This window comes from Gouania willdenowi, chromosome 6 (genome assembly GCF_900634775.1).
Source record: "Gouania willdenowi chromosome 6, fGouWil2.1, whole genome shotgun sequence".
NCBI classification, from domain to species: domain Eukaryota; kingdom Metazoa; phylum Chordata; class Actinopteri; order Blenniiformes; family Gobiesocidae; genus Gouania; species Gouania willdenowi.
Window position 1 is genome coordinate 26219319 of NC_041049.1, and position 15459 is coordinate 26234777.

Consider the following 15459-nt stretch of genomic DNA (forward strand, 5'->3'; position numbering starts at 1 on the left):
TTACTTCTTCCAGAGGATTGGACTGGAGCCTAAACAGCTGAGGAAAGCCACCAGGGTAATAGTCGCAGCTGCCGAAACTAGCTCAAGATGGCTGTGGCTTAGAGCTTTAATCAAGCCAAAATAGAAGATCCAACGCGGCCCGAGCAATGTTTCTTAAAGCCCGAACCCGTGTCAGCATGACACTATTCAAATCTGTGCGTGTGCATGTAGAAGGATCCGTGACAAGTTTCTTTACTAACGCAACTTTATTGACTAGTCACTCGTACTGAACCCCACCCTTCCGGTGGAACCCCTCTACGTCAATGAAGACCTGGATCGACTGGGTACTACTCGTTTTTTTTAACGACAATGACCAAGAGCTACAGGCAGATTCTGTTGAGCCCAAGGAGTGGAAAAAATGTGTCGTTCCACTCAGTATGGGTTGTATTAATTTGTTTGGGTATTGGGAAAATTCTTCTAATTACCAATAACGGAAATTATGTGAATATCAGCCCAGATTCAATACAATGAATCTCAATGGGACATACCTATCACAAACTCACAAAACTTCAGAAACCCCTGCATCCTACTCACATGCACCTCACCTTATGTACATACGAGCAAACTTTCCATCACGTGTTATTGTTTAATTTGACACGTCTGGGTGGCTCATTGTTTAATAAATATGGAAGGGAAAAAGAAAGAACCTGATTCAGGATCAGGCTCAGAATGGGTTCTGGGAAGGGTTTTGTTTGTTCAGCGGTTTAAGGTTTGTTACCATGCAGGAAGTTGCACCGGCTGGATTGCAGCATAGGTGAGTGTCACTGATGAACCCGCCCCAGTGAGTTGTGCAGCTGCTCTGATTGACCAGGTTCAGCCCGGCTTGGTGGAGTAGGTCAGGTTTCATGTCCTCTGCACAGAAACCAGATCAGAACAAGTCCTATAACAGTTCAGACCAGGAAAAGGACTTGTGCAGTCTTCACCTGCTGACTTCACTGATCCCCATCCAGCGCAGACACAGGACCAGCTCTGATCCAGATCTTCATCCTCCTCAGGGATGCAAACCGGCGACACTCTTGGACCTAAAAAGAACCAGAACTCAGTAAAGACCAGGAGCGGGATTATGGATCAGAGTTAAGGTCACCATCAGATAGTCTGACCTAATCTGGCAGCTGTACTGAGTCTAACCAGTGACAGGTCGTCCTTTGGAGGAAATCCCGAGGCCTGGTGGGGAGTCCACACAGCTTTCACTAACACAGACTGAGTAGACATGAAATGCAGGTTGTGGACTCCCAGAACCACTACATCCACCCCGGCTCTAAGAACAAAGAATCACAGTGAGCAGATGAGGTCAAGATAACAGTTGATTTTTTTTGTCGATATAGGAGAAGAATTGTTGATAGACATGCAAAAAAACAATGCATGGAAAGACACAAAGTATAAAAAGCAATACATTGAATAAAACAAAGAAAGGAAACATGAATATATTCAAGTAAAAGGCAAAAAATAAATTTTTAAACTTACACCCATCCTCTTTACTGTAAAAGTGAAATACAATTATTTTTAATGAAAATGCATAAAAAAGTAAAAAACTAATTACAACTTTAATAGCACATGTGCTTTAGTTGATAAGTAAAGAAAAATATTCCTATCAAAGGTGACTTTTAAACTAAACCGATAAGTGCCAATACACAGAAGCTAAAAAACAAAACTTTGTAGGTTGTCATCAATGCACATAAGTTACATAAAGACATACGTAAACTGGAGTTGCTTGAGAGAAACATTGCATGTTAGTATGTTACTGTAGTCGAATAAGTTGACTAAGCATTACAAACACTTTAAACTGATTTACAGACCGTTACTTTAATTTAGTGACATTTGTTTTTTCTCTGCCTGTCTGTTTTCTACTCAAATCCTTCCTTCATGCTCCTAGATGTGCTTCTTAAACAAACCCACTGGCTCTTTCTTGCCAGACACAAGTGATGAGTCCTACTGAAACTGTCAAAAATCTACCAAAAAAGTCCCAAACCTAACCTGACAATGCAGGTTCTGTAGCTTTTGTTTTTTCTCCAGGCTTTCCGAGGTGTGCCCTAGACACTGGCACAAAGGTGCAGTCCAAATTGTTGGAAAGCTAGAATGAATTGAGCTAGCAAGACCTTCTCCAAGCTTCACCCCCTCCCATGAGCTTCTGTCGGGTCTTTGTTCAAAGCCTACTTTATAGATATTACAGTCATCAGCCGCTGATGCTTTTCTTGGTTTCCCCATTCAATGTACATCCCTCATTGCAACAGTGGTTTTGTTCTTCTTCAAGACATTCCAAGTGGTTGTACTCACTGAGGACAATGTTTTTGCAAAGGCTGATTGATTTTTACTCTTCTATGAAAAATGGGTGGGTTCAAACACACCCATCACATAAACTCTTTGTTCTCAATCACACAGGCACAAAAAAATATCAAAGATAAATTAAAAAAAACTTGAACCGGTAAACATTCAAAGGCTTTTAACTGAAAGATAAGGGGGCAAAGTGTAATTTTAAGTATAAGACTAGGGGTACCTTTAACAGAAGCATTTCTGTTCCTAGAATAAAACGGACAAAAACAACGCTCAATGAATTGATTTAATATTTGTCTTTTTAATTTTATGCATGTACTGTATATGTGCTCACATTGTTTGGGATTTATGACTTTTTTTAATTAGTATTTTATTATGTTATCAAAAGTGTACAACAAACATTCTTTTACAATACAAGCACATTTTTTCCCACACTCAGTGTCCTTAAAATGTCCATACTCAGAATACTTACAAAAAAAAAGAAAAGGAAAATAAAAAAGGGGAAAAAAAGGTTGTAACTCAGAACCATAATTGAGAAAATTTAAAAAAGATCTTCCGAACCTCTGTAGAAAGTAGAATCGTCCTCAAATTTGCATCACACAGACAAAAATAATCTACTAAAGCATACATACATTTCAGTAAACCCTACACAAAGTCAGGTCTATGTTGTCCAACATATAGTAGCCATCCTTTCCAGGTATCATTAAATTTGTCAACCTCCAGTCTAAGTGACGCTGTTAATTTCTCCATATTATAAATGTTTAGCATTACATCTAACCATTGATCAACAGTAAGCCCCTTATCACAGCGCCATCTCCTGGTTATTGCTTTTTTACTGGCCAACATCATAATTCTAAGTAATTTACCATCCTGCCTATTTCTAACGTTCAAAGTCTTTAATATCCCCAGATACAAAATTTCAAAACTGGTTAGAATCTTAATTCCGATAACCACCTCTGTTATTTTCAATCTCTCTGTCCAATATTGATTTATCAAGGTGCATATCCCCAGAATATGTGGAAATAATCTGCTTTAGCTTCCTCCCAGGACCGCTAGCATTTGGTGTCTCTGCAAAGTATCTTATTGTGTTTTTCCGGCCGTACTCTCTCCATAATGAGTTTGTAGTTTTCCACTGGTAATTGTTTATTTCCTCCCATTCCTCTCCTGACATGTCTATGTTTGCTTCCCTCACCCATTTATTTTTTACATGCTCTGTTTATCTGCTTTCAGATCCTCAGTTGCCTTGTAAAGTCCGCAGATCGCATTCCGCACTACCTTAGAACTACATGCATCCATCATAACTTGTATGATGCCTGACCATGATGTGCCCAGATTAACTTTAAGTTCTTGTCCTAAATAATGCAGCAGATATCTGTCAAAGTCCTGATTCTTGAGGCCATGTCTATCCTTTATGTCCTGAAAACTCATCACTGCCCAGTTTTTGATAACTTCCCAATGCACCTTTGACCATTATCCTATGATTTAAACCTGCTATCTCATTTGTTGGGAGCAAAATCCAAATCAAACGCAATCCCCCTGAGGACCCTACATTGATTTCCCAAACTATATTTTCTCACAATACTAGACTATATTTTAATCGATAACCCTAACGATGGATTTAGATATTGTTTCCGCTGGGACCTCAGTTTCTCTTCACTTATTAGTGTTTGTAGTCGGAGCCCCTCAAATAATCTCTCTTCAATATATCTTTCCATCTTGCAGACTACCCTGGGTCACGCAGGTTTAACAACAAGACCTTTAACTGTGCAGCCTGGAAATAGCTTTTTAAACAGGGAAGGGCTAAACCACCACTTCCATTTGGTAATTGGAATGTTCTATAGTTTATTCTTGGCTTTGCACCTTGCCATATGTATCGAGATATCATTTTATCCCATTCATTGAATTATTTTGTGGTCACCTCAACTGGGATGTTTTGGAAAAGGTGTATAGTAGCCTGAGTAATGTGTTCATTTTGATCACCCCTACTCTTGATGCCAAACTCAGGTATGGTATTAAGTTCCATTTGTCCAAATTATTTCTTTATCATATTTTCTGATCATAATTTGAAGATTTAAATTTTCCCAGCTCTTTTGGTGAAATGATACCTAAATACTTCATAGTGTCCTATTCCCAAGTCACATTATAATTTCGTACTACTTTTTGATTAGGTTCAGAGTTAAAGATAACCCTGATAGCTCTCCAAAGACTTTAAGGGTCGTCATCAGCGCAGGTAAAGAACTGTTAGGATATTTTAGTTAAATCACAACAAATAATGCTATTTTCTGTTCATCTCCCTCCATCATAATCCCTTTGATACTGTTATTTTGTTTTATCCATTGGCTTAGCGGCTCAAGAAAGAAGGCAAATAAAAGTGGGCTCACCCATCACCCCTGGCGACGCCCCCGTTTTAATTTGATCCCATCAGACAGGATTCCATTGACCTTGATCCTTGCTGTTGGACTTGTGTACAAGGTCTGAATGGCTCCAATATATTGGTCATGAAAGTTAAACTTCTTCATTACCCTGAATAATAAATTCCTACTGAATCCATCCCCATTATTACTGCTTCCAAGTTCTTATCTTTGATCTGCTGCATTAAATGTAAAGTTTGATGAATATTATCACGTGTTTGTCTATGCTTTATAAATCCTGTTTGATCTAAACTAATAATATCTGGCACTACTTTTTTCCAGCCATCATGTCAAAACTGAGGCAATTACTGAGATTATTGCCTCTCTCCAGGAATCAGGAATTACTCCTCTTGTCATTATCCAGTTAAATGTTTTATGCAGCGGTGGGATCAAGTTTTTCCTATAGGTTTTATACCACTCTTAGGTATTGTCTTTGAGTGTGGAGATTACTTTGTTAATTTTTTCTTCCTTAATTTCCGACACCAATAATTTATTGTGTTCTTCTGTTACTTGTGGCAAATTTAGACCATTCAAAAAACAGTAAATTTGGGATCCATTGTTAGTATTTACTCGAGGGGAAAGCTGCCTGTAGTAAGATTCAAAGTACTTGTGAATTTCTTCTGTTTTGTAAACTATGGATTTTGTTTCTGAATCATTTATTTTGTAAACAAGTTGCACTTCCTGCTGTATATGCCAGTAGTTTTGTGGATGCACTCCCAGCCTCCCAGTATTTTTACTTAGTATAAATTAGTTTACTCTGGATTTCTTGAGACAAAATGTTAATCTCTGCCTTTTTTTTATTTCATTCAATTTAAATTTTTTAAATTCTCAATTTTTTCCAGTTTATAAATTTTTCAGCGTTGCCTGTTTTTTTTTTCTTTTTTACATGCTGATCTTGCAATTGACCTCTCGCAAAACCCCACCCACAAACAGTCATTGTCCAATCATACGTCCCAGCAACCGTGACTATGTAAACAAGGTCTGACATGCTCAGAGCATGTACAATGGTGAAGTGGTGTGCTCATAGCTTGTGCAAGTCAGATAGCAAGTACCCAAGAGTTTGGCTGGGGTGTTTTTTTCATTCCCAAGCTGGAAGTTTGGACCTGGCTGCCCTCTCCCTTTTTTGTTCGTCACATCCAACGCAGGATCTTTTCCACTGGGTCCTCTGCTGGCTTGATGGTGTTCACCTGAAATCCTCTGTTCACCATGTGTCTGGTAGCTTCTGCTGCTGAGTTGTACAGACGCGTCTCTCCCTTGTAATAAACATGGAATTTTGTTTGAAATCTTATTTTATTCTCCCTCAATACTCTTTGCTTCAGCGTATTCCTCACTCTTTTTCATCACCTGCGTAATCATGATCCACATAAATTTGCTGTCCATCATAGAGCATTGTCTTTATAATGTCCTTTACATTTGATCTTGGGGGTGCATTGATGGGTGGGCGGGGGCCAAGCGCTCTATGGGCTCAAGTCCAGGTTCTCCCTGAGTAAGGCTTCAACAAAATCACCCACTGACTCTGCTCCATGTTTAGCCACTTTTTTGACCCAGTCAAATGTTATCTCTCCTGGCCCTCCCCTCTTGATCAACTTGCTTCCTCAACACTCAGAAAGCGCTCCTCTGCCTCCTCAATCCGACTCTCTGCTTAATCGATCCTACGTTTGCCATTCTGAGGTTTTCTTGGATGCCGTGAACCATCTCACGTCTAAACTCTAGTATCTCCGCAGAACTGTGTCTAAGTCTGACATTTTCTTGTGTACTTTGGTTGTTTCGGATCATATCTCCTCTGCTTGCTCGGACACCTCCAACTCACTCTCTGTTAGGCACGTTGTTAGCTTAGCATGCTCGTTGTTGTCATTTACTGCTCCCAGTCCAGCTTTTGCCGTCAACCTTCTGTGTCTCCCTTTTGACATGTTCCTAGACCCTGATACAAATGTAAAACATCTGATTTAACCTCAGGCTTTCGACTTACGAGGTGTTTTCTTGACTTTTCTTGAGGGAGCTGTGTTGCTAAGCTGCTACCATGCTCAACCCGGAACTGGAAAAACTGGGATTTATGTTTTATATAAACAATTATAACTATTATAATTTATTAGAACTAATAATTAACTATGACATACTGATGAGAAGCAAACTATTGAATTGTTGAGGGAAAAGAGGTGAAATTTAATTAAGTCTATAATTCTTCCCACTCCTCTTTGGACATGTTCATCATTTTTGGTTTTTATTTTCATTTGTCTTTTTTTCACTCTCTCTCAAAGGTCTGTTAACAAATGTATAATTGTTTCTTTAGTTTGTATATTTGTGCTACATGTTCTAACTAATTTACATTAACTAACAAACTTCCCATTTTTGCCAGAGAGCATCTGAGGTTCTGTCTGCTGACGTAGACGGGATGGGGAGCAGGTACACCTGACGTTTTCCCTTTCTCTTACATACCTGACGTTGCAGTGCCGGGCGGTTATGACCCAGTGTCGGTGGATCAATACGCCACTGCAATAATGGCGTCCATTTGACTGCAGGCTGACCATCCAGGGCCAGGAAAACGGACAAGCCTCAGACACATTCCTCACAGACCATTCCCCATCCTGGCTCATCCAAAAATCAGCTGGACTAGGGGTCTGCATACAGGTCTGCTTCTGACCACACTTGTCCTCTGACCACATTAACACACACACACACACAGACACAAACAGAGTGAGGGTGTGTGTGATGCTTTGATATTCCACACAGGATGAAGAACCTTCATCTGTTGTCGGGTTTGAATCCACAAAGTCCTGATCATCTAAAAGTGGAAAAATACATGTCAGTAAGAGTTCTCTTAGGGTTAGATGTACCACTCCAGGTAAGAACCCACCCATGGTGTCAGAAATCCACTGGCCGTACTGCTGCACTAGGGTGTAAACTCCTGGTCTTCTGGCTCGACCACAGCCAATACCCCAACTCACCAAACCTGCCAGTTGGTATCTGTGGCCGTTGAAGCAGGACAAAGGCCCTCCTGAGTCCCCCTGATAAAGGGGTGTGTTAAGAGTATGTTTTTGGGCCATTTTGTGGGAGTTTGTGGTGCTTTAAGTTGGGCACCTTACCTGGCAGGCATCTACACCGCCCTGCTCCCTCCCTGCACAGATCATTGAGGGTCTGACTCGCCCATTGTAGTACCGGTCACAGTCCTCAGGTGGCAAAACTGTGACGTTGACTTCCTGCAGCCTGTATACTCGAGGACCATCTGTGGAAACAAAAGATGACAGACTCACATAGGCCAGACCAATTTTACTATTGCAAAAACTTAGTATTGTCAAACTAACATATTTCACGACAATCTAAACCTTTACAAATGCACAGTTCTCATACATGTCAAACTGTATGTTTATTGTGGACAAAAATGTTGAGTTACTTTGCACCTATTACTACAAACTAGTTCCCTTGCACTGGAAAGCCCCAGCTCAGCAGAATCAACATGTTCTTTGAGATAAATAGCTGTGATGTCAAACCAACTGCACGTCCACTTTAAACTTAAACTTACCATCTCAAGGCCAATGATGGCAAGTTCTAAGGTGCATCATACAATTTTGCCCAAATTTGAATTTTTAAAAATTTAACTTTTTTGTTTATTCAAAAAGAAAGTTGGAATCTTTTAATTTGATAAGCAGATCTACAGTTGTACTGCTCAATCGGACCATCTAAGATGGACTTAAAATGGTTTAATGGTATGAAAGCAGTACTGTAGTTCCAAAAGCGGATTTTTTTTTCTTGCCTTCTAAAGCTGCTGGAGCCAACTTTTTTAACTTTTAAATCAAATAAATCATAGGCCACAAAGTTCAATAAATCTGAAATAAGCCAAGCTCTTGTGCTGTCTCATTGTATAGGTAAAAATGTCAAAAGGATTTTTTTTTTTAATGCATGATTTTTTAGGGGGGGTTTGGAGTACAGATGACAACAAGAGAATGACATGTATATGATCTCACTCACTCTCTCGGGTGGTGCCCCAGCCAGTGATGGTGCAGCGGCTGAAGGAGGGCAGCGGGTCCATCCACAGGTCGATGGGTCGGACAAACTGGTTGAAAAGGAGTGGCTGGCGGAGCCTCAGCAGAGCCACGTCGCCATCTTTGGTCCGAGAGCTATACCTGCTGTGGATATTGATAGAGGCCAACTCCACCATCTAAGGAGAAAACAGCGCCAACAAAAACAGCCAAACACTGAAAATGTCGACGTGATCAATGCACTATAACGCAACTGGACTTGAGGTTTTGCTTCAAAGCAACACTCAAGGAGATACGCACACGATGTTGCTGACATACACACTTCACTTGATTAAATCAACTTTATTTACTTATATAGCACCTTTCATACATAGGACATGTAGCCCAAAATGCTTCACAAGAACAGACAGCATAGATCAATAAACATACAGAGTCAAGTTAGTAGAAACAAGAGCCAATAAAGTATAAAAACATGGATCAACTCTAAATGACACCTGTTGTTGCAATTGTGAAAAGGGTTATTTTAAAATAAGAAACTTTTATAAATACAAAATCAGATTACAAAAATAAAAAGATCAAAAACTTAAACAGGTTATTAGTTATTGACTTAAAATATATGCACAAGCACAGATGGGAATCAGACCATTGGTTGGTTGAAGACTAGGGAGATTTATCTAAGAAAAGTAGTTTTTTTTAGCAATGATGACTGTTCAACAAATTGTTACTTTTTCTGATTCAGGGATGTTTTAGTTCTGACCTGCTGTCCAGACTCATCAGGATTGTCCAGGTTGTGTTTTCCAGCAAGCACCGTCCAGAAGGAGGCTTTGTTGTACCTGAAAACAACAGTTGGAATAGGAGTCCAAGGTTTACACAGAATTTATTCTATCTGTCACTAATCTCCCTCTGACACAAGTATGTGGCGTGAACTGTGCACGGTAACAGATGCCTGATTCCAGTCCGTTTCGCACACGTTCCATCCAAGTATGTTTGGGCCTTTGCTTCTCCACACTATTTGCAGTGTAGGCCGTTGTGCCAAACAACACAATGGGGACTTTTCCTGCCAAAAGGCCTGCTATTGCACTTTCACGGCCAATAGGATATGAACGAGCATTGACTTTTGATGAGCAGCCAATTGTAATGACCAAAACAGCTCTCTGATTGGCTGTAATGGAGTGTCACACTCCTTGTTTTGTAAAGCTTGAATACAGAGCCAAGAGAAGGCACAGAGGTCCAGTGTCTTCTCAGAACACAATGCATTAGACATGTTTGGAGATTGCCAACATTCAAATAGCCAAAACCTCTTCAAACTTTCCTTACTTTGTGTGCGACACCATTGGAAGGCCTAGAATCCACACTTTCAGAATCTGTAAATAACTCCAAATGCCCCCTGGCCAACATGTTCCTGCTTTTCTCATGGCATGTCAAATGGTCATGGAAAGCTATAATACCATTGTTTTGGCACAACTTTCAATCTGAGAAAACACCAGAAATTGTCACTTTGCCTCTGTTTTTGTGGTCACTGGCATAAGTAACGGTTGAAATACTGGTAAGTTATCGTCCCCAGCAGCTTTAAACGCTGCATAACACTTTCACGGACACAGGCTTTCTGTTAAAACTTGAGTACGCATGCATGTCCAGGAGGTGGCATTCTCCCGAGGTCTCCAAAATATTTGTGCACGAGGATCAAAGTAGGCGTACCAGTCTGCCCATTCTCATGCCAACTTCATTTTTTACAAATCAAAAACTTTGTGTGGAAAGATATGTGCACATTATTCACGCCCTGTACTGTGCATGCACAACATTTATAAATGAGACCCCTGGTCTTGGTATCAAAGTGGCTTACCGTCTGAAGCAGTGAGCAGCTGTGACAACCCACAGTGGTCCAATGATGGCTCCACCACATGCCGGAGTGGAGGCGAACCTCAGAGAGACCTGCCATGGCCAGGAGTGGGCCAAAGCCTCCTGACCCCCAACAATCCGGCTCTGCATCTCCTGATTCTGAAGGAAGGAGCGCCTTCCAGCCAGGTCTTAAGACAAAAGAGGTAAAACCAAGTTATGAAGATGATTGATTTTTCCACAGTTAACAGAAGGTTCTAAAACTCACAGCTGAAACCAAACCGTCCAGAGAACCATCCATTATCCGATACAGACTCAACCAAGGTGACGTTCTGCTGAGTTGAACCTGCAGACCAACACAGAAACCTGTGTAAGGTCAGAGGTCATAGTCGGTCTCAGACCAGATTTATTTAGTGTGTTCATGAGTTCAACATGTGAATCTAAACTTTGAACATAGGGTGGCAGTAGTCAGAGGTTTCCCTGCTAAATGTGAGGCAGGTGCACAGTTAAGATTTCATCACGCACATATGCATGGCATCAACTGTCTTAAACTCTTTCCCATATTTTGTATTTTAGGGAACCAAAAATATGATGAGAAATTCACATTAAAGCTTTTTGAGGAAATTAGCATTATGTTAACTATTAAATTATTGAAGACATTAAAATTATTCTTCTTTCAGTTCCCTTCATGGGTTGACATAGCAAATCCTCGAGTAATATGCATGTTTTCCTCATCATTGAGCTTTGCCATTCATTGTCAGATTTACCTGTCTGAAACGGGACACCTAATCAGTGACCGCACCCACTTCTCTGCTTTCAGCCAGTGTTTGACTGTGGGAATGCGAGCTTCATAATAATGTTGCCAGTACTGGGTTCAATGCTAAAGGCTTGGTGGGGATGGTGGGTTGTTAAAAGTTACCCATCTAGATGTACACAATCATCACCAAAAACAGAACCAAACTGATTTTATTGTTGGAAACTTATTGAAATGTTAGTACCGCTGCTCAACATTCGAAGTAAATTGATATTGCAATTTGAAAGGGAGATGCCATGACATAAAAGCTGCCTGACAGCGGAGTGAGACTGTGCAGCTGTTCTAGGAAATAGCGCTGTTTAGTAATTTGGGCTATGAAATGCACAAAATGCGGACACTTTCAAACTTATAGGTACTGTAGGCTATTGGAAAAATAAATAAGTTATAATTATATTATAATTAAAACAAACAATCAAAATATCAATTCACCCTTGGGTAGGTGCTGCCTACCCTGACGGCACGTCACTGCACTGGAGCTGTTAACTTTACCTACTCTAATCGAGAGCTACCTCCTCTCTTTTCCTTCAGCAGGAATGGGAATGTGCACAACAACAATGAACATCTGTTTTTTTGTTGTCCAGTGTTTTTGGTGGCAAAAGCAAAAAAAAAAATCACACTAAGGGGCGGATTCAATAAAGGTTTAGGGGTATTAAAACGTGTGCAAACATCACTCCACGCGCTAATAAGGGGTACAAACACTAGGGAATCAGGACTACACGTCTTCTGCGTGTCACAATGCGCCCTCAATCCATTTAGCGCGTTTCCCTCTGATGAATAAGTAAAGTAGGCGGATCTCATAAGGGGCGCAAAAAATGGAAGGAGGAAATGCCAATAAATTAATGTAGTGGACGCAATGCAATTCATCAAACCTGGAACTGCTTGTGGTGACTGTTTCTGCACTGAAAATAGTACAACCCACAGGCAGGTGCAAGCTCACACACAGAGATCATAGCTTCAATAAATGTTGACACAAAATACAGCGGAGATGAAAAAAGGCTTCAGTTAACCTTTCTAGTATAAGAAAATAACTCAAATACAACAATAGGCAATATTAGTGTCACTGAAAGAAAATGCAGAGTAGGGAGTCCAGTGTGGCTCTGTGCACATCCTCTCTGCGGTGCAGAGGATGCTGTGCACAGAGCTACGTGGATGTTGCTACGGATGCTCCAGTGAGCTTTCTCCACGTTTTGACTGTAAAACTCTTGTGTCGCGTTGATGGCAAGGAGCGTCAGACCAGAATCTGCTGAGCAGCTGCGCAATTTAGGAACAATGTTCATATGAGTGTGCGTGACACAGCACAGCTCAGACCTGCTGGATGATGTTTTTTATGGACTGATAAGAGCAAAGTTACACAAACTGATGGAGCAGACATTAAATTGGGGGGGAAATGTCATGAGGTTTTAAAGTTTATTAAACAACATTTTTATCTGTTTTTTTTTTTTTTTTCTACATTATTAAATGTTTGTGCAGCAGACAGAAGTCCGCCTGCCTCCAATTTACCTTCTTCAGATGTAATTTTGTACTACTGTGCACTCACCTCTCCACATTGAACGAGTAAAATGTTTATTTAAATAGGGCGGGGACAACCACGTCTATACACACAGCTATTAGCGCCACAATGTTAGCAGGTGAGCAAACAGCGCCACCAAAGGATTTAGACGCACCTGGTTTACTACTCTTTATTTCAGATCTCAGTAAATCCGCCCCTAAAATGAAGTAAAAGAAAAGACTCCACATTCCAAAATGCAATGCACAAAAATTTTCCAACAATAAGTGTTTATGGTGGCGATGAAAACTAACTTTCGATTTATCTATGAGACCTACACTATGTCTTTATCAGATTAAAAAATGTTGCCTTCAACAGCTCTAAGTTTATTGAGATCGGCTCATTAACACCTGTGGCCACTCTTCAGCAATTTGCTGATGCTTTCCTTTGATTTTTAGCTTCTTAACAGTAGAGGCACTCAGCAATATCTTGTAAATCAAATCAACCAAAAAAAAAAAAAGAAAAAAGTTTAGCTTGATATTTTTTTGGATCTCCACTGTAAACTCTCTTATTACCGTTGTTGGTAAAGTTCTCACACATTGCATTGTAGGATGTGGAGTCTCGTAGATCTCAACCTTTTGCATCTTTTATCGAGGACATGATTTTCAATTGATGTGAGACTAACACCATGTCTTTATCTCATAAAAACATTGTCTCCAGCAGCTTGAAGGCAAAAAGCAACGACAAGATATGAAAGTAAAATACTTTGTTGGAAATGTTTATGTCGTGTATTGGCTGATCCAAACAACAGCTCTAGGTAACGTTCAACAGCACAAATGTCTAACAGTTACACCACAGTTCACATGAATGTTTAGGTGATTAATTGTAGTAACAGAAGAGACTCAAACAGAAGAGATCTCTCTTCTCTGTTGTGTTTTTGTGTTTGTCCAGAAAGAAAGTTCATTAGACTAACACAGAATTAGTGTCTACAGGCTGAATGATGGGTTCCAATGTCCTCAAATGAATTCAGAGACCAACAATTCATTATGAATTCATTAAAAGTTGAATTTTAAATTATGATGATCGTTTTATGTCTGTCTTAACTTAGATTCTTCATTGTTTCCATGATTGTCAGCTGCTGCTTGTCGGTTTTGGTCAGCTTGAAGTGTGTCTAATCGAATGGTCTGTGTCTCACCTTTATGTCTGTGACAAACCTTTCTGTCTGTGATTCACCTGTCTGTGATTCACCTGTCTGTGATTCACCTGTCTGTGATTCACCTGTCTGTGATTCACCTGTCTGTGATTCACCTGTCTGTGCCCTGAGCACACAGAGGACCAGTAGCAGCAGCAGCATGTCCAGAACTCCGTTCCTCATCATTGAGCTTTGCTGTTCATGGTCAGACTCACCTGTCTGTATCAGGACACCTAATTAGTGACTCTGGCTCCGCCCACTCCTCTGCCTTCAGCCAGTGTTTGACTGTGGTAAAAATATGAAATTAAACATGAAAGGTTAAATCTTTGAAAATGTATACAAGATTAGTCAAAGACTACCAAACTGTTGTAGATGACCTATCACTGTCATAAATGTCATTCAAATTTACTGGAGCAATATGGACTGATATTAGCTGTACATCATTTTAGAAAAATATATAGATATAGGTCTATATATTTTTTAAATCATTTTTCTGATTTCCATCTCACCACAAGCACGTCTTCTTCGTTTTTTGTAAAATTCCTTTTCCTCTTCTTCTTTACCACGACTAAGCCTAAAGTGTCATTGATCAGCAGAATCATGAATGCACAATCTCTCATAAGCTACATTACATTGATCATTCAGAGCATATTGATACGTAGAGGATGATGGAATATAAGGTACATTTGTGTAAAAATGTGTACAGTCAATGTGGATGGTGATTTATGAAGTGAAAAGTGCTTGTAGGTGTTCACACGTGCAGTTTGATCATTACTTGTTGGCACATGCCAATTTCAGCTTGTAGGTGCATGTACACTTTACTCTGGATGATGGATCCTATGCATTGTTTTATAAATATTGGTGGGATGATGTAGTAAACAATACAATAGACAATAATGGGCTCACAATAACAATACAATATTTTGGAAAGGGAAAAAAAACACACAAAAAACTGCTGTTGGAAAAATAACCAAGCTTATATTAGACCTTAACTACATGCTTATTCTGGATTGGACTTTTACTGTACACATGTCTACTTCAATAGTTTATCTAAAACCCTTTGAACAAATGTTTATAATATGTATCCATCCTTTATCCTTTTTATTATTATTATTACTATTAGTGAGGATGCAGGAGGCAACTATTGTGATCCTATTTTGTTATTATAGAATTTCAGTGTTTGACCGATTTTGACAATTCAGATATCAAAACGTGTCAAAAATTCGGCAGAGAGGAGCTTGTACTTTTGTGATTTGAAACTTTTGTCAAAAATAATTTATATTGGGTTTTTTTGTTAAAAAAAAAATGTTCCATTATGATAATAAGGAAATCCCCCCTTTCAACTTGTTTCCCATCAAATTTGAACTTCAGCTGTTCGTCCATTCTTCAAACAATTTCAACAGTTCATCGTTTAGAATATTCAACTAATCGTT

The 15459-nt window shown here is 39.7% G+C and overlaps 1 protein-coding gene across 1 annotated transcript; it reads right to left on the minus strand.

Annotated features, from left to right (window-relative positions):
• Positions 1-971: 971 nt before the first annotated feature.
• ovch1 (ovochymase 1) lies at positions 972-14209 on the minus strand. The gene is made up of 10 exons (XM_028451303.1): positions 14143-14209; positions 10803-10880; positions 10542-10725; positions 9456-9531; positions 8688-8877; positions 7805-7944; positions 7576-7726; positions 7413-7503; positions 1168-1297; positions 972-1061 (listed from the first exon to the last, which is right to left on the minus strand). Exons 1-10 carry the CDS (start codon positions 14207-14209, stop codon positions 972-974), a joined length of 1197 nt encoding a protein of 398 aa, XP_028307104.1.
• Between the last annotated feature and the right edge of the window lie 1250 nt (positions 14210-15459).